Raw genomic sequence first — 19,195 nt, forward strand, 5'->3', positions numbered from 1 at the left:
TTTAGTTGAGAGACCGACCGACTCTACCAACTGAGCCACAGCCACTGTTTTGCATCAATTCCGTCTTGTGTTGTAGTTAAACAAAAAAATTGAAATAAACCTGAATGATGACCTGAAATAGAAAGTTTAAAAATGAAAGACATATCCCTTATTAAACTGGGAATCTGTCAGCACCATTTGTCATGTTTGCCCTTGCCTTACCTCCTCGACTCTGCTAATCCAGCACACACAGCACCGCAGGAGCTGCTTTGGTAAAGAGAGGCGTTAATAATGGCATTTCACAGTGTTTTATAGCATCAAATAACGACTTCAAAAGAAACTTTTCAGAATAAAAGATGAGTTGAGCACAAATCAGCGTGATAATAACTACTTTTTTTGTGACAAAGTGGGTTTGAGAGAGAAATATTGGGTTTGTATTCTTATTTTAAAGTATGTCCAATGTCCCATCTGTTAACATGGAGGATGTGGGTTTATGATGTGTACTGCAGCCAGTCAGTAGCGGCAGCTTAAATTGTTCTGCCTTCCTTTTCTTTTTTTTATATATTTCCTTTTTTTTCGTATTTCACGGCAAAACATTCCGATTTTTTTCTTACACTCCTTGTTGCCGTGCGTAGGAGAAGACGTCCATGTCTCCTCAGCTAAACCTGTAGGCCTGAAGCTTAACACACAGTTTTGTTTGCGCCATGAAAAATGGCTCTTTGTTGACTGACAATTCCATTCAACTCAAGAGAGAGATACAAAATGTTGGGAGTTGTATTTTTCCCCGTGCTTGAGACATCCACAGTTTCTGTATGGTATCAAAGAACATAATTGCCATCTTTCATTATTCATTCACTGAATCTCTCTCCCTACTCAAATTCCCACTGCCCACTTCCTCCCTCTGATCTCACTATCTGTGCCTCCTCAGTGCTGCCTGATCCTGATTAAAATGCACACGCTGACCTCTGCGCCTCACTCTTCCCTCTCCCTAATTTATGCCTTCCTCCTCACCCCCCCTCTCTCTCTCTCTCTCTCTCTCTCTCTCTCTCTGCTCCCCTTCCCCTCCTCCCACCATCTTCTCCTTCTTCCTCCTCTGTCTCTCTTTTTTTTTTCCTCGCAGTGTCCTGAGGGGCTGAGGCCAATGAAGGATGGCTCAGGTTGCTATGACTACTCCAGGGGCATTGACTGCACGGATGGCTTCAATGGAGGCTGCGAGCAGCTGTGTCTCCAGCAGCTTGTGCCCCTCGAAGATGACCCCAGTTCCAGCAACGTGCTCATGTTTTGCGGGTGAGAATAACTTACAGTGGGGAAAAAAAAGTAAAGGTGTCTGCGGGCTGGAAATAAAGCCTGCTCATGAAATTGGCTCCGTGATTGATATTTCTATCAAGAAATTCTTCCTCAGGCAAAAACCCACATGAGGGAAATGAGATGTGTAAATAAGGAATAAGTAGTGACTTCACACTGACTAATTCAAATATGAATATGCTGTAAGATACCAGCCCAAAACAACAGATGGAACAATGCCTTGTTTTAATATATATCGATCCTATTCAGAGACTTTTAAGCATTTCACTTTGTTCACTTGTCCAACAGTTCGCAGCACATTGTTCAACCTGCAAACAAACGCTTACTGGCAACTTTTTGGGCCCTTCATCAAGCATAATGTTCATCAAAATGGGCATGACGTCTTAATGAGGAAGTGTCTACAAGCCTGCAACCAATCATCATTAAGACTTCAGCCATGAATCAAGATATGAGCGAACATAAACATTAGCTTACCGGTTGAGCGCGCACGCACCAAAAAAATGAAACAAACTGCTGAAAGCCAGAAAGAGGAAACTCTCAACTCAAGCAGGACATCCCTGGTGTCCTCAGTAAAAGTTATGTGTTGGATCCAACCTCCCATCCCAATCTCTTCACTACTTTGATTTTCCTTACTGATTTTCTTGGTGCTCTTTGAAAAGGTTTTGATATCATTAAACATTTTGCTGGAAGCATGCCCAGCCCGTACAGTGTCACAGTACAAAGTGAAGGGTAATGGGTCATATTTGAGTGACACATCATGTCACACAAGTTATCTGCTCACTCTTAGCACTCTTACGAATTACATTCATCATGTTTAAGAGAAATTCCATTTCATGACAGTGGTGTGAAAAAGTCCATGACCTTCGAACCTTTTCATCTGACAGATAAAAAATAAAAATATTCTCATTCCTTTTGGAGGTGTGTGAGGTCCACGTTGCTGGATGGCTTCATTTCCCCCAGAACATTTGGCCCTCTTCCACTTTCGGCCAAGATCAAAACTCTATTAGCAGCAATTGCTTTTTCCCTAATGTCATCAGTGCAATCGACTCTGCCTTTTCTATGAGAGAACCTCAGGAGCTCGATTCAGGGTTGGTCAATCAGAAACATTTTCATCTAATCAATTGTGACACCCTTTGGAGTATAAAAATCTCTCTAAATATCCGCTGCAGATTGCCGATGGTAAAACCATGACTGATTCTGATTTATCTGCACTGTCAGGATGGAAATATGTAACAGCTTGCTACATATTTTATCAAGAATGGGAATATAAAAGATGACTTAATTATTGTATAGAGAGTAATGGTGTTGTACTTGTTATGTTGTTGATCAAACAGTTGGAATAAAAAAAAGTAAATAGCTTTGCTTCCATGCCAAAGCCTGCAGATCTGCTGCAATTTGAGGGCAGTATTGCCAACAGCTGCAGAGTCCTTTTTTCCCCACTGAGGCGATGAGGCCTGATCAGCTGTGTGAGCACAAAACTCTGTGCCAGCCAACAGTAGAAGTTAATCAAAGTTGTCTGTACGGGAGGATTGGGCAGATACATGGATGAGATATGATACGTGTGACTGATTGCACAGTTTGCTGAATTCCACCACATTGGAATCTGTTTCCAGATCAGCAATTATGTCCAAATTCTTTGCAATGACAGTGCAGTGTTTCACTAATGTAACAAATAGATTTTGGCAAGAGCTTCGTGACTACCAGTCAGATTGTTTCACATAGCCGGGATGTTATCTGTGATCATGCTGATAGATTTGTAGTTCATGAGGCTGAAATGGCTCTGTTGACTTCCGGTTATGCACTTGCAATTTACTGATGAGTTAAGCAATCAGTCACTTTTACTGACACTAACAGAAGTAATTTCAGGACACTTCACATAAAATCAGATGGAGACCGTACTCTTTGTTGTGATCATTACAGAGGCCAGATAAAAATACCACATTTGCAAGTTCCACTTTACAGGCAGAAATCTCAAACAGAACCAAGAGTCATGTTGTTTCTCTAACAAAGACAAATATGTCTTGGGCTCTTCACCCATGCTGCCAGCCATAGAGACAACATTTACATTCACATTAAGCATCTACAACCAGAGTGGGTGGACTGCCACATCTGTCTACTGTAACTGAACTGGTTAATAAAGTTAAAGGCAATACCAATGTTGAAGATAAAGAAGTGTCTATAGCGGTTGCTTACTCCCAGAACTGAGGCCGATTGAATGGAGCAGGTCCCAGACTGCAGGTGGTCTGCATCCACAATCCAAAGGAATCCACAAGAAGACTAAAGAGGTCCAGGTGAAGGTTCAAAGTCGATAACATCCAATAATGGTGTCTGAACAAAAGGTACAAAAGGTGTATTTGTACTTTGTATTGGTTCATGCAGTATCAGTCTTGTATGGTTTGCCATTTCAAGTATAGAGAAGATAAGACAATCCCTTATTCATCTCACAAACAGAGACATTTACAGTGTCACAGCAGCAAAGCTGGATAGCAGAAGAGAAATCACACAGTGCAAAAATTAAATTAGATGAAAATATAAAAATGTATGTGTTTAAATTAGTTGAAAAAAGAGCAAGTTACAGGGTTGCAGTTGTTACAGTCGTTATAGTTGTAGTAGTATAGTGTTCTGTAGTATATGCCCTAAGCGCTCAGTGAAGAACCTTTCAGACTCATTTAGCAGTGCCCTTGTTCTCTATTTATACCAGCTCCAGACCACATGCCCCCCGCAACCTTACTGAGAATTAATGCAGCTAACGCATCATGGTTATCGAGTAGATGAGTTCCTCTACCAGTGTCAGGTTAGACCTCCGACACCTCAAAAAGTTAACAGGACAATGAGCTCTGTTATCCCCGAGCCCTCCACCCTCCAAGCTTGTTCTCACCGCCCATCATAGCCACGAGCAGAACCTCTTTGTGCTCTCATAGTCTCACGTTAAAAGACCTTACAAACAGACAAAAAAATGCAACTTTTCTTGATGCCAACATTGCACAAAAGGAGACAAGAAAACCAGAGTTTGTGGACGGATGTGTGAAAGAGGAGAGGGAAGGTAGAACCAGGGTGGGAAGCTTGTTTTAAGCTACAGCTTACATCTGCCGGATTACATTATGCCGTATGTACTGCCCTCCCCCTAAACCCAAACCCCCCTCCTTTAACGTAACCATCAATGGGAAACGGAAAGCCCCAGCTTTTTTATTAAATCAGACACGTGGAATTGTGTACTGTTTATTACAGGCTTTTCCTCTCGTCCTCAGGTGTGTGCAGGAGTATAAACTGGCAGGGGACGGCCGCTCCTGCCTCCTGCTGTCAGACAACTGTGAGGGACCGAAATGCCCAAGGCAAGATGCTCACTTCAACGACACCCTGTTTGGTGAGATGCTGCATGGATACAACAACAAAAGCCAGCAAGTCAACATGGGACAGATATTCCAAATGACCTTCCGGTAATTAATGTACATTATTCACACTTGCACACATACACACCCATGATCCACGTTACATTGTCTTAAATAGTGTTAGGACTCTTGTCTTGGCTTCTAACTTCACCCCCCTTTTTTTTTCGTCTTACGGAAAAGCGTTCTCTTATCATCCGCGTCTACTCTTGTGTTTTACACTGACAAGCTTCTTCCCTTGAGATCTTTTGTTTCACAGCACAAATGTTTACACTTTTCTATCTCGGAAGACGCATCATCAAGGGCGTTGTTTATCAGGTTTTTTTTTTTTTTTTTTTTTTTTGTTGGGCTTGTCGGGGAGATAGAAAAGCTGGAGATCTCAATGGAGCAGCTCTAAGAACCAGCAGCCAGGGTTCACTGTCGGGGTGCCGCATCTGTGTTTGCACAGATGTGTGTGCGAGAGAGAGAAAGAATGAGAAGGAGCGCGAGGGAGCGATGGTTGAGTGAGGAATTGAGACTTATCCCATGGCAGTTCTCCCTTAAACTGTCAGCCGTCTGAAAACCTGGCTCACGACGATAAATCACACTGTTTGTGCTGATATGCTCCTGTAATCAGGAAGAGATAGCAAAGGTCTATGTATGCACAAATACAGCACACATGGAAGAACAATCAACCTATATCCGGCTTTCATTGTTTCTGTCTTACACACACACACACACACACACACACACACTCACACACACTACAAACTATACATCCACAGTCTTTCAAGTAACCATGAAATGCTTTTCATCTCTCCTGCCCTGTGGGTCACAACAGTTAAGCTTGGATAAACGCAGCCACATGATCGCTCCGCTGTGTTTCTTCAGGGTCAGGCCTTTGTGCTGTATTGCTGCGATGAATTTGTACAGCAACTTCCATGGAAACCAAGAACAGTCTCTCGGCTTTTTCCTTTCAAAAATCCTAGCATATAGTAATAAAGTCATTGAAAACCCAGACTGCATTATGGCTTTAATCATACAGTCTGCTTTTTATTCAAAGGAACCACATGAAAGTCTAAGTTGAGTGATGCGAGATGACTGTGAATCCATTGTGAGAACTTTTTCGCAGAAATGTTCTATAATTCAGAGGCTGTCATTCGACATAAATCTTCCGAAGCTGTCTGCATTTAGAGTGCGTAATCCACAGAAAAGTGTATGATAAAGGGCCTTAATATTGTTCTTATTCATTTTTGAAGTACAATCTCTGAGACGAAGCCGTTCAAATTGATGTTTCATTAAATGTGTTTTGAGTTGCAAAGCTCAGTTGTGTCTCCGTCCTTGAAGATGTCTTTGGGATGTCGGCGTCTTAAACTACCCACAAAGATGGCTGGTAATCATGGGATGAAATGATGTTCGATATGAAGAGTACACTGATTCTAGTGTTTTTTTATAAGTAAGAGTTAGGCAGTGATTAGAAAAGTCTAGACCCCTAGGGGGAGCCCGGAGTTACGATACAGTAGGGGGCGTGGCATAGCGATAAAAAAAAAAAAACTGTGTACAAAGTTCTGCACTGCCCGCAAAGCATTCACACAGCAACACACACACACACACACACACACACACACACACACACACACACACACACACACTCCCAAACAGAGCTCAGTCAAACAAACAGGAGAGGGGGTAAGGATGGGGCGGTAACAGACACAGTTTTGACACCACTCCTTTATGGTAAGTTCAAAGATTTGAAGAGGTGTCAGCACAGGATCTTAAAGGTAGCATGGCTTTACCTCTCTTCCTTGTCTTTAGATGGATTTGTACTTAAGAACTTACATCTTAAGATGGGATACTTTCGAGCTGGACTGAAATAAAAAAGCTATAGTATTTAGGGGGGGATTATCTCCTTTGATCACCTAAAGAGCTTTAAGCTTGAAAGAAAAGGCTTCAGATCCATCTTAAGAACATTTCTTCGAATGACTGACACGTCTACAGCCTTGTCTGGGGAAAAAAAAGACTAAAAGCCCCATTTTCCCAAAGCTAACCCACTTGGGGACTAGCCTTAAATACACCAAACATGGCTCAGTTTGACAGATAAAACAAAGGCAAAGTTTGAAGGTTTTAGCAACCAGGGGGAAGCAGTCAGTTCATCCATTTGCCCTCAAGCGTTGTGGAGCACAGTGGGTCTCCTGCGTCTGGAATCCAGACCAGCGCAGCACACTGGGCTACATCAAACCATGGCCGGTAAAGAGATTTGCACTTAAGCCAGGGCTCTGGTGGGGTGACACACATGACAGGGTTAAAACTAGTCAAACATATTGGCAGCTCTCAGACACTCTAAACAAGCATTGAAGGGTCTGAAGTTTATTATAGGTAGAAGTTTGTGGCACATCCGCACATTGTTGCAACGTTTATCATAATTTACAAAAATTGTTTCGTAGAATAGGAAAATCTTCAGCGAGAACTTTTTTTTTTTTAATTTGCAGGCTTTAATTGATTATCCAACAGTTTGAGATAACAGATAACATCCTCTTTTAAACATTCTTCTCTTACAGCTACACCAGTAACAATTATAAACCTGCACATGGCAGTAAAAGTAAGAATTTGTTACCAACCTGACGCAGCTGTTTTCTTCGGCCGCGTAAAACCGTTGCTTGTAGTATTTCATTACTCAGTCCAGTATTTTGGCTCCATCCTGGATGATCAATCCAAGACAATTTACCCGAAAGCTATAATACTGCAAATACAATCAATCTTAACTTAAGTTACAAGATTACAAAAAAAACATTTTCATTGGCCACACTTTACCTCTGTCTGATAAAATCCATTTGTTTGTCTGTAAGGCCTCTCATAAAATTGTAATAGGGTGAAAAATCTTTATTGAAGATCTGTAAAAGATGGAGTCTCCCTCTAGCCATGGGGTAACTGCAGTCAAGTGCGCTCAATAAATATCTTATTAAAAGGGCACTATTTCCCCTCACTGAATACCAAGTTTATAGCCTTCAAGCTCGCGCCCCCCCCCCCCCACCCTTTGTCCATCCGGCTTTTTTTAAACATATAAAGTACTGAGGTTATTTTAGGAAGGTAAATTGGTGGAGCTGCAATGCTTGTTTTTCTTTGTGGTGAAGTAACATGTTATCTGCTGTGAGCTTTCAGTAAAATGGGTTGTAATTTTTATTTTATTTTATTTATTTATTTTCAACTCGAAATTCGTTTTTAATACACCTGTTCAATTTAAACCCACTCCCGGAAGCTGGAGAAAAATTTACATGCTAATTGCAGGATCCCCTCTTATCATGTTCCCTGCAGTTGGAAGCACACTTCACTGATTTCATGCAGACACATGAAAAGTGCACTTCCTTGTGGATGTGCTTCTTTGGATTATAAACATTTGTGTCTTAGTTGAAGGATCATCTGAAACGAAGCGAGAAAAAGCATTTAATGCAAACTAACCGCATGTACAAAGTTCAGCAGATATTGGAATGCCACAGTAAAATGAAAGGCAAGCAGAAGAATGACGGCATAATTGGACAAAGCTCCAATTTTGATAGAACAGGGTTTGCTAAACCTTGTGGCCCATGACCCAGCGGCAACCTCAGTTCTTTAAAAAAAAATTGAGCCAGTGCGAAAGTGCAAAAAATCTACTTGAGGCTCTCAGCCTGGTTTTAGGTTTAGACAGCATTTCCAGCTTGGCGTCTGCTGCCGATAAGCCTCCAGAGCCCCCTGCTGTACAAGATGGCTGATTAATATTTACAGTCTATGTCCAAGACCAGCAAAATGAAAGTACTAGAGACTAACCCCAGGGGGTCCGGACTGCTCGAAAATGCATTGTTTATTGGATCCACAATGTGTTTCTATCTTTTATATGTTGGTCTTGATCAAATTTATTCCAGCAAACATTTTGAAAGTCAAATTTTCCTTGAGCTATTCATCATTGGAAGTCTAACCAGACAAGCTAAGCTCACTGGAGTATTATACTTGACTCCCAGTGCCTCTAATTAAACATGTGTATTACTGCATGTCATCTCACCAAGGCACTCATTCTGCTTATCAAATCCACTGAGTCTTTAGTCAAAAGAACAATAGCTTTGTCTCCTGAATGGCTTGCTCCCATAAGATTCCACAACACAATCCCCACCTGCACACCTTATATTTAAAGTGATGTGCAAAGAGTCTTTGATATGCAGATGCTGGTCCCATCCCATAGCCAAGCACCCTTTTTTTTTATTTCTATTTCACTCGCCTCTGCTGTCTACTGCTTCTCTCCCTCTGCTTCTCTCTGGCTCTCTCTCATACCATCCTTCTCCGTGAGCAGCTTTAAAGTAAAATATCTGATAATTGAGATTAATTGCAAGGTTTTTAGTCACAGCATCGCAGGAAGTGTTTTTAATATCAAATATTACCCATGATTTATGGCTGGTCTGCGCACATTTTGTTTCACATTATTCTCACTTTAGTCAGCTTCTTAAAGTAGACCAGCGGAGAGTGTTAAGCTATTTGCAATTTATGAAATTACAGAGTAATACAATGCAATCGAGGAATGCATATATATGATTAAGTTAAATGTGTGAATATTAATGTTATGGCTGAAAACAATTCCACTTAGAACTGATTTCTATATAAAGATATAAAAACCAGAGCCCATCCTTTAGATGATGTATTATGTAATTATCTTATTAAATTCAAAAGATTGTTCTTTTAGCGGATGCACTCTTAAGTACAAGTCTTTTTTTTTTTGACAGCTTGATTAACCTTCACATATGTAAATGCAAACCACTTTTCCATCGGTGTAAAGAAAAATACATCCTTCATCCATTTAATTTGAAATCCATGTTCCAGTGTCTTCCTTTGTGCAGCTTTATGCACAGTAATAACATATTGCCACTCACAGAGGCATGTGGATTGATGGGAAGTAGAGGATATGGATTTGTGAGGAATTGTAGGACAGTGATAATGACTGCCCATCAGCTTTACAAAGTGCATTTTTTGGTCTTGTGATTTGAACAAAAAGCACCAATGTGACATACTCAGCCATAATGTAAAAATATAAGGGGGTGTGCTATATGGGGATGTCGATTGAAGTTGTGAGATAATCCAGAAAAGCAGCGCTTAAAGATGGCAGTGCATTAGGAAGGAAATAACAACCAGACTCGTTCCCACATACTGTGCTCTGACGAACTCAGTACGCAAACATGAACTGTTAAGTCAAGCTATTATAGCTTGATTCAGTCATGTCCTTGTCCCAGCATACAAGTACCGACAGAGAAAAGAGTTGTTGATGGAAAAAATGTCCAACACTGCTACAGGCTTTTATATGCCCCCTTTCAGCAAGTTTCTATCGGATCTCATTCCGGCTGACCTTGCTTAGTAGTTACATTAACTGCATGATTTTGTACTTCCGCATTGGCTTCTTTTTTTCAAGAGCGAAGGTTGCAGCGTGAACGAATCTCACGTCTCTGTGGTCAACCAAACAATGACACAACTTTAGTTACAAATTAGCTAGTTTCATCCACAGTTAATTGTTGGCTTTTACACACCAGCTGAAGACAGAACGTACTCAAAGCTGGTTACAACAGGCCATAAATCCCTGAGCCACGCCTTCCAGTTATCTATTATAATTATATCCCCTTTAACACAATCACATAAAAAAGGCTGTTGTGCCATTATGAGCAATGGGCCATATTATCGTCTATGCAGATGACTATCACATTTATTTCCCCATAATTTGGAATTCTTAATCAAAATCCGTCATCAAGGATACATCCTTTTGTAAGTCACTCTCTGAGAAATTAATCTGGTTTCAATCATACTTCATCCTTCAGCTCGAAGATGGAAGCCTTGTCCTGAGTCTTCTTCTTCCTGCCAAACAATTGCACACAAAGTAAACGACTGTCAGGCTTTGTTCTTGTTTCAAATTATAGGAGGTGTTATCAAAAACAAAAAGGAAGAGAAAGAAGTTTCCCCTGCTTTGTGAAGGTGATGCTGCCACCCGTGTCACTGTGATGTCAGAGACACTCTCCGCAGAAAAAGGAAAAGACACAGTGGGGAAGAAAAAGACAAAACTGCTTTTGATAGGCATTCTGCAACTAACTCCTCTTCAGCGCTTACCTCTCGAACTAAAACAACAAAATGAATACATTCTGAATCTGGCAGCCCACAAGGCTCACAGGCAGAAAAACACTGTTTCTCTGTAATTTTCAGTAATTATCTCCTCGGTGAGCACACGGTATCTTCGACAGGGCAGGTGAGTCAACAAACATCAGGCAATTTCTTCCCATTTTCATCAGAAGGTGAGGGAACGTAAGGCAGAGTGTGGGGATGAAGGGTTAAGCTTCTGAATTCTCTCCCAGGAATAAGTGGGGTACTTGCTTGTTCTTTTTCAAGCACCAAACACTTAATTTTGAGTCTGTCTTGCATAAGTCTACACATTTTATCGATGCAGGTTGGCGACATTTTTTTTTTTTTTTTCCACATTCAGTGGCAAGCCTCGAGGAATATTCAGACATATTATTCTTGTTTTTGTGAAAACAAACAGTGGGGCACAGCCTCAGAGAAACGCTGCTCCGATGGTGTTCATCAGTATGTGGTTTGATAACAGATTCACTTTCCAGTCTCCCATCTATAGACCTATCTGTCGGAGTCCATCTCAACAGACTGCCAAGCCTTACTCTCTCCAATAAACAAACTGTCCCACAGAGCGCCCCTTCAGGCCTCCAGTGTGTACGTCTGTCGAAAAAATCAGAACTTTGCAAAAACCTTTGCAAAACATGATGAGGATCATAATGTCCTTGGTGAGAATGAATCATTTATTGGGTTATTGGGGGACATCTCTGACTTCTTTGCTAACACTGATTTGTCATGTGTTGTGAATATGTTGACTAAATGCTTGCCAATAAACTACTTGCTAATGGTGAATATTTGTAACCCGATATGAAGTATTAAATGTGACCATAATAATATCCGGATGCACGCTAATTCTGCCCCAAATTGTGAAAGTCAAGTTTACTCTGCCTTTGTTGAACCTAACAGGAGGTTTATTCTTTATTAGCTTCCACTCAGTGTTTGTTCTTCCTTAGCTTTATAAGTCAGTTGAAGTACTGTTCTAAATTGCTGATTTACATATAACAGCAGCTTTCTTTCTGGAAAGTTTGGTTCTTGTTCACATATTGACATCTCAGCAGAGGGAATTTTCGGGGAAATAAGATGCAAGTGTAAGATGTGGTTATGAAAGTCTCCGTAATCCCTTCATGTTTGTGACTTAGCAGACATAAGGTGAGCGCGTTCGGGAGATTGTCGAGGCTTTGTGTGTGTGTGTGTGTGTGTGTGCGTGTGTGTGTGTGTGTGTGTGTGTGTGCGCTTATACATTGGTGTGTTTACCTCGGTGGCGGCTTGCGTTCGCTGGAGTGAGTCAGCGCACGTGCATATACGTGAGCGTGATCATTCCTGAGGCAGTCACTCTCCGCTCAATCACTCACACGGCAAGTAAGGACCTAATAGAGCCTGGCCTAATATCAGCTAATGTCAGAGAGGCTTATAGCTGACTACCTGCTGTTTGACTGCTGGAAAAAAGGAGGAAGAGAGAGTGAGTGTAAGAGAGGTAGAAAAAGAGCGGATTGGTAGAGGCAGCGATAAGGAGAGAAGGAAAATGAATAGGGAAGTAAATGGAAAGAGAAAAGGCGAAATCAAAAGAGCACAGTTAAGCAAAAGTTAGAGAGCGAGACGCTAGGAGGGAGTAAGTGTGAGAGAAATGCAAAATAGGAAAAAAAACAGCAGTGGTGCACCAAATGAGGATGGACTGTGAGGCCGTTTAGACTTTGGACACTGACAGATGAAGTTAGACCAGTCAGGGAACCGGTTGATGGATGCAAGAAAAATAGGAAAGCAGAGTGTACTCCCATGATTCCAATTTACACGCTATGGGTTTAATTAACCCCTAAACCGTTTTTTTCCCCCTTAAAAACATATATTTAGTCTGACCAATTTGTATAAACATACTGTCAGATCTCACTCAAAAAAAAAGAAAAAAAAAGGATTCCCCTCTGAGAGGATCTTGGCTTTACTACGCCTCACCATAAAGCAGACCTATATGGGACTAACAGCAATCCACAAATTGACCCAGTAAAACACCTTAACCAAGTCAAAATCACAACTGACTGAGAGACATGGCAGTCCGCTCTGGACTCCAAACTCGTTGAGTCATTAGTAGTTTCACCTGAGAGACAATATGAGGGGAGAAGGGACAAACAGCACAGGAAACATACATCCGGAACCGCCTCGTTGCAATTTGTTTTAGTCTTACACAAGAGCTGGTTCAGGAAGGTAAAAGGTGGTGAAATCACACAGCAAGTACTGCTCTGTCCAGAATATACTACGGTCCCTTCCTGGGCCCATTCGGAAAGGCAATTATAGGAGTGGGTTCTGTTCACTGTGCAACTTTACCACTAGTTATATCACTCCCCAGAGGTGCATTCTCTGAACGCCCGCTGTTCCTCTTTTCTTTATGTCAGTGTTTGTCACCAGAAGTACTTTCCCATTGTTTTGTCCAACTAGAGGTCTACTTCATCATGAAAATAAATGGGATTTTCTTTTGTATTGATTATACAACCTTTTCATTCCTCCACTTAGACTCTTTGCAATTATACGGAACATTTGACGGCATACTCAATTTACCGTGCGCATGGGTTTTTTTTATTTTAGCCCAAACGACTCCCCAGTCGCTCTCCGTAACCTTTACCTTCGTGACGGTTCACATTTCTATTCCACATAAATGAAGCTTAAACAGCATCCAGAATCAAGGACAGTGACTTTGTGTATTTAATTAGTTGAGCTGGTGATGCTGCTGTGCACTCGTGCTAGACTGATAAAATCACTTTCATGTGCAGCAGCCAGTGAATCGATAGTCGACTGGAGGGGTGAAAAAATAAGAATATGCAGCAAAGAGCTTTAAACCCCCCAGCCTCAGAAATGTGATGGAGTTGCCTCACAGGGGAGTTGACAACAATACCTGTCCTCCATAATGGCAACAGACACCCCCCCCCCCCCCCCCCCCCCCCCCCCCCCATGAAGGAAAAAAACAGCATTAGTGGATCTGGGCTAAGTCCTGAATTAGCAACTAGATTTTTTTTTAGAATTGATTAATGAACTACCGCGGCAGAAGTGATTCACTTTCTAAGCTTCATCTACCGAGTGCAGGGTGACAGCACTTGTAATTTTGTTTCCCCTCTGGACTCCTATCTGTCTTTACTCTTCCTTAACCTTCTCACCCTATCACTTTGCCCTGCTTTCGCTGAGATTGTTGCCTTCTGCTGTAAATTAACCATTCATAAATAATTCATAAATATCAATTCATAAATAGATGGCAGCTCCAAGCCATTTTCAGCTTCATTCAGTTATATGAAGTTTGCTATACTTAGCGTTCGCCTACACTTACCTCTGCAAGGCCATAATATAAAGTAGTTAATTACCACTGCTATGATGTGATTTCCACAGAATGCCTGTTAAGATTCAGCCACACAGACCAGCTCTACTTTGGTTAGAAATATCAAGTTAATAGAAAGAGTAACAGATACCAAGTGACATTTAATCATCCTTTCATGTCAGTCATAGTACTCAGTTGTTCTATCAAATGAAACAAAACAAAGGCCACCCTCATGCCTTGGCCTGTAACTGCCCATCAAATGCAAATTCAAAATTGTGACGAGACTCTTAAACGTCCTTTGAGCAATCTTTTATGTGTCAGGATGCCAGAGGATAAAGCGGACATTATGAGATACGAATGTTTGCTCTATATGAGGATGCACAAAGCTTGTTTGCAGTGATGCACTCTCATACTCTCATACACCAATATAAATGACTATATACAAACACAAAGGTCTTGTGTCAAAGTGACAGAGTGGGTTCTTGTATTGTGAGAATTATTAAAAAACGGTTTAGATCCCTCAGGGCAAATTTGGTCACATTGCAGTTGCTCCTCCTATGAAAAAGAAATACAAGATACATTGCAAAAAGTTAGACTCATACACCCAAAATGGAAAAAAAAAATCATGTTGCATCCTTAAGTGAAATAAGTCCAAGATCTCTGACACTGTCTGACACTTTAAGTAAGGAGTTAAAAAGTTGTATGGCCTCAGGCAGGAATGACTTCTGTTGGTACTCTGGTATATCTTGCTGTATTGACTCTTACTCTTAATACACTGTGTCGCTTGACCAGCATGTCATGGAGTGGGTGGGGGACACTGTCCAACATGGCATATGATTCTTGGCCTGTTATGAACAGTTTGTTGATGCTGTTTGAGTTGGCGTTCCCTAAACCCATTGTCACAGAAGACACAGACTTATAAAGTATAAAAAAAACTGTCAATACCATAGCCTTGGCCTCACATCCACAATCAAAGTCTTTGTCACTAGTGGGAACAATAATACCCACCATAGAGCTTATCCCTGGATCAGCTTGTTCTCATTCCTATATGGTCTTGAAAAGCACTTTGTCACAGCCCTCTGCCTCTCATACATTTTAACAAGGTTCTCTTCTGTATGACACACCATGTGCTTGCAATGAAATATAATGTAAACGCATGCTGTAGAACATTTCTTATAGAAGTATAGTGTTTTAATCACAAACAGTATTAGACAGGCTAGAAAGACCACTCATGTTGGTGTTGAGGGCGAATAAATAGGCCAAACAAGGCAGAAGCCTTACCCAGGAGATACAGTAGGGTCAGGGTCCAATGTAAAACCAAGGAACATTTTATATACCGTAAATTCCGGACTATTGAGCGCACCTGGATATAAGCCGCACCGGCTAAAAATAAGTACGGTAAATAAATGTATTTGTACATATATAAGCCGCACTTGATTATAAGCCGCAGGTGTCCACGCTATAACAAGAGCTATTTACACAGACGTAGGCTACCGGTAACATCCGCAAATACTGTAGCGTCCGTACGGACGTTAAAGGACGACGAGAGCGTTCAAATAATAACTTAATAACCCGATCACTGTCGGCCGTGACCACGCCGTTTACAGCAGAGAGCAACACATAACTTGCCGTAACAATCCAACTCTCTCCCCCAGCGTTCTCTCATACAGCCACTCAACACGTTCTCGCTGGTGCATTCACTGACTCTCCACACAATCGGAATTATGAACACATTATCAACTACTGACTTTACAACATGAACCGTTACAATACGAAGCCTAGCCGACGGTGTCTGTAACACGGCTGATGAAAAAGATGACCGTAATATATTTCACAAGAAAAAGTCCATCCATTCACTGCCTCAGAATGACTTCATTACTCACTTCCTCAGTCTCTGTTGTCGCTGTCAGTGTCATCTTAACGTGCAGCAGCTCTGTTAGCTTCTTTGACAGCCAGGTCGATCGCCTTTAACTTGAAAGCTGCATCATATGTATTTCTCCGTGTGTTTTCCATCATGAGGGTGCGTGCATGAAGCGCAAAATGACTGATATTAAGATCCGACGTGACGAAGTCAAATGTTTTTGCGGCAGAAGCTCATTGTCCCCCATAAAAAATCCATGCATTAGCCGCACCGGAGTAGAAGCCGCAGTGCTCGAAGTGTGAGAAAAAAGTAGCGGCTTATAGTCCGGAATTTACGGTATTTGTTTTAACCCACTCCCATGATGGTTTTTTCAAACCTTAACCGTATACTGTTTTTGGCAATACCCGACCAAACAGACCAACACCCTTGATGAAAACAGCTGGTGAGCCATGCCTGGGATCTCCTTAGATCCTAAAACATCTTGTTTGACTTTGACAAACTGAGGTGCAGATGGTTTGCGAGACCTACCTGTGCCCTGCGGGGTCACACTGTTAGTAATCACTCTTTTGCAAGGACAGGTAATATGGCCTGCCAGTCGACAATCTAGGCATGCGCTTAGATTGCTGTCAGCTTCTCACCCAGTTGGGCTGGCCATAAACACTCTATCCATCCATCCATCCATCCATTCCTTATCTACAAACCTTATCTGATCCAATTTAAGGTTGCAGGGGACTGTAGAGGTGGGGTCCATCCTGGACTGGTTGCCAGTTAATCACAGGTTTGACCTACAAACATTCATGCTGACATTTACCCAGACAATTTAGAGCGACCCGTTCGATTGTGTCTTTGGACCACTGGGGGAAGCTGGAGTACTTGAAAGTAACACATGCACGCACAGTGAAGTCATGCAAACTCCACACGGAGACACTCCTGTTCTGTCATAGATTCCAACAAGGAACCTTCTTGATCTGAAGCAACAGTGCTTATCCACGGCACCACTGTGCTGCTTTTTCAATTCCCAATCAGAGGTAAGAGTCAAACTTAAGGAGTTCCTGATAATGGTTCGCAGCTGCTCCAGTACAAGTCTTATCCTTGATCTATCTATGTATTCTGAAACTCACTGTTCTGTCATCATAACATATTAAAGAGCTACAATGTTCACTGTTTTGTCTTAATCAAATTGACGGAAGAAAAAGCTTCTTTTTTTTTTTTTTCTGTCTTTTTGACTGCTTCGTAAGTTGTCTTCATTTACTCACAGCAGCAGATGTGTGATTTGATTACCTCTGGATCTTTGTACAAATCAGAAAAGATAACCTCCAATTGTATCCTGGAGTTCTTCAACAAATCCTCTGAAGTGCTCCTCCAATTTTAGGCCGATGACTCGAGAGTCTGTCAAGAACAGTGTCACTGGTGGTTAGAGTTTATCGTAACATTGTGGCATCTTTCCACAAGTGAATAAGAGACAGAGTGAGACAGGGAGAGAGAGGCTGACACTGAGGTGGACAGAGGTTTGTTAGGATTCATGGACACAAACGGCGGGTGTAGAGAAAGTACAAGAAAAAGAAAAGCAACAGCTCTAATCACTTCCTTAGCTAGCTGGCCTGAATGCCTCTCTCACACTGCATTTCTAAGCTTCATCTCTATGGTAATACTCCAGGCCACCAGAGTTCATTTCCACATTTTCTTAAGGCAGGCCAACAGAGATATCGAAGAACAAAAAAAAAAAAAAAAAAGAATCTCAGTGCTCGCTCACATTGTATTACAATTTTTAAACCCAGTCCAGGGAAGTAAAAGTTGAGGTTGAGTGGATTCTGTGCGAGAGCCAAAAGGGGAGAGAGGATGACAAAACAATATGTAATGTCACGTTTGTGCAACAAGCAACATTTGTGAGACTTGTTCTATCATCCCACTCAGGATGTCTCTTTATCTCTGTCAAGGCTTATTTTAAATACTACATTTCCAAACTTTTCTTACCAGCTAAGTGCCTTTGTGGAACATTCTTAAAAGTCTTTTTGACAGTTAATTGGGCCTGTTCTCTTTTGTTTTTGTGCATTCGAGGTAATTGAAGTGGGAAAAGGCTTTCAAGGTGCATTGATGTCATCTGAATATTTTTTTGAACTGAGTCTATAAAGCGGCTGGTGAGCTACTGAAAAGCCAGCCGCGGGCTGGAGTTTATTGAATTCTTAAAGACTGTGATCTTTTGCATTAGCAGGAAATGAGGCAAATAACAATGAGTCAAGGCAGCACAGGACAGTCGGTGTGGCAGCTCAGGAACTTAATATTCCCCCCAAGACTGTCTTTCTATTATATTTGCAGTAAATAGTCACCTGATAATATGACACCTTTTGTCATTATTCAGAGTTATAATCACATTCTTACATACACAAAAGCACAGGTAACTAATGTACACAAGCTCAAACTCTAAAGCTGTTTCATTGACAGCATCACCTCCCTAGCCTAATCGATACCGGCCGTGAAAAGTCACCACATCTCGTCCTCTCAGTGGAGTCATTCATCAACAGAGCAGTGGCTGCGGCTTTAATAAGAGATTGTCTCAAGGTAAACATCTCTGATTGTTTTATTACGCTTGGAATTAGCCTGTTTTTTTTTCAGATGCTGTCCTTTAATAAGTCTTTAATCCGTCATCTGGGGCCTGTGCTCTGGGTGGCACTGGGTGCTTTATCTTTGTTATGACTCATCCGACGGGCCCGTGCTCGCACCGAGCGTTTTTTCAAATAACAGATATTACAGCTATTAAGCATATTACGTGCAAATTGGATCGGCAACACACCCAAGCTCTCATAAATCTTTGATTGTGCGGTCCTGCAAATTGGCAGACGACTCTCAAGGGCAAATATCAGCCATGAAACTGCTCAAAGAGAGTCGGTTCTATTGATTGATTAGGTGGAAGAATATACAAAATGTTTAATTTAGAGATCATATAACGAAGTGGTGTAATTGAGTTTCATTCATTTCATAGTGAGATGAAATATTTGCTTTTTGACTTTTTCTGCCTCACTTTCATTTTAAAAGTATTGATTCACAAAAGGGACGACTATTTCTCAGCATGCTTCTACCAAAGACTTTCCAAAATATTATATTATTTTGCGACTTATAACTGAAAATAGCGTCTATATATCTTGAAAATAAACATTAAAAAGTTCTCAAAATGCTGCTTTTTAGTATCTGCAGCAAACTGGGTATGGCTTTTGTCAATACACAGATGAAATGTAACTGATGGATGTCTGAACACCTGAGCAGATA

At 41.3% G+C, this 19,195-nt stretch overlaps 1 protein-coding gene across 1 annotated transcript in view; it reads left to right on the top strand.

Moving 5' to 3' along the window:
* The window catches only part of astn2 (astrotactin 2), a 278,125-nt gene that overhangs the window by 185,323 nt on the left and 73,607 nt on the right, over nt 1–19,195 (top strand). Inside the window, exons 12-13 of the mRNA XM_079363577.1 lie at nt 1,100–1,266; nt 4,533–4,721. Of these exons, the coding sequence (XP_079219703.1) occupies nt 1,100–1,266; nt 4,533–4,721 (356 nt within the window). The remainder of the gene's footprint in view (nt 1–1,099; nt 1,267–4,532; nt 4,722–19,195) is intronic.

The sequence above is a fragment of the Symphodus melops genome, assembly GCF_947650265.1.
Source record: "Symphodus melops genome assembly, chromosome: 16".
NCBI classification, from domain to species: Eukaryota; Metazoa; Chordata; class Actinopteri; order Labriformes; family Labridae; genus Symphodus; species Symphodus melops.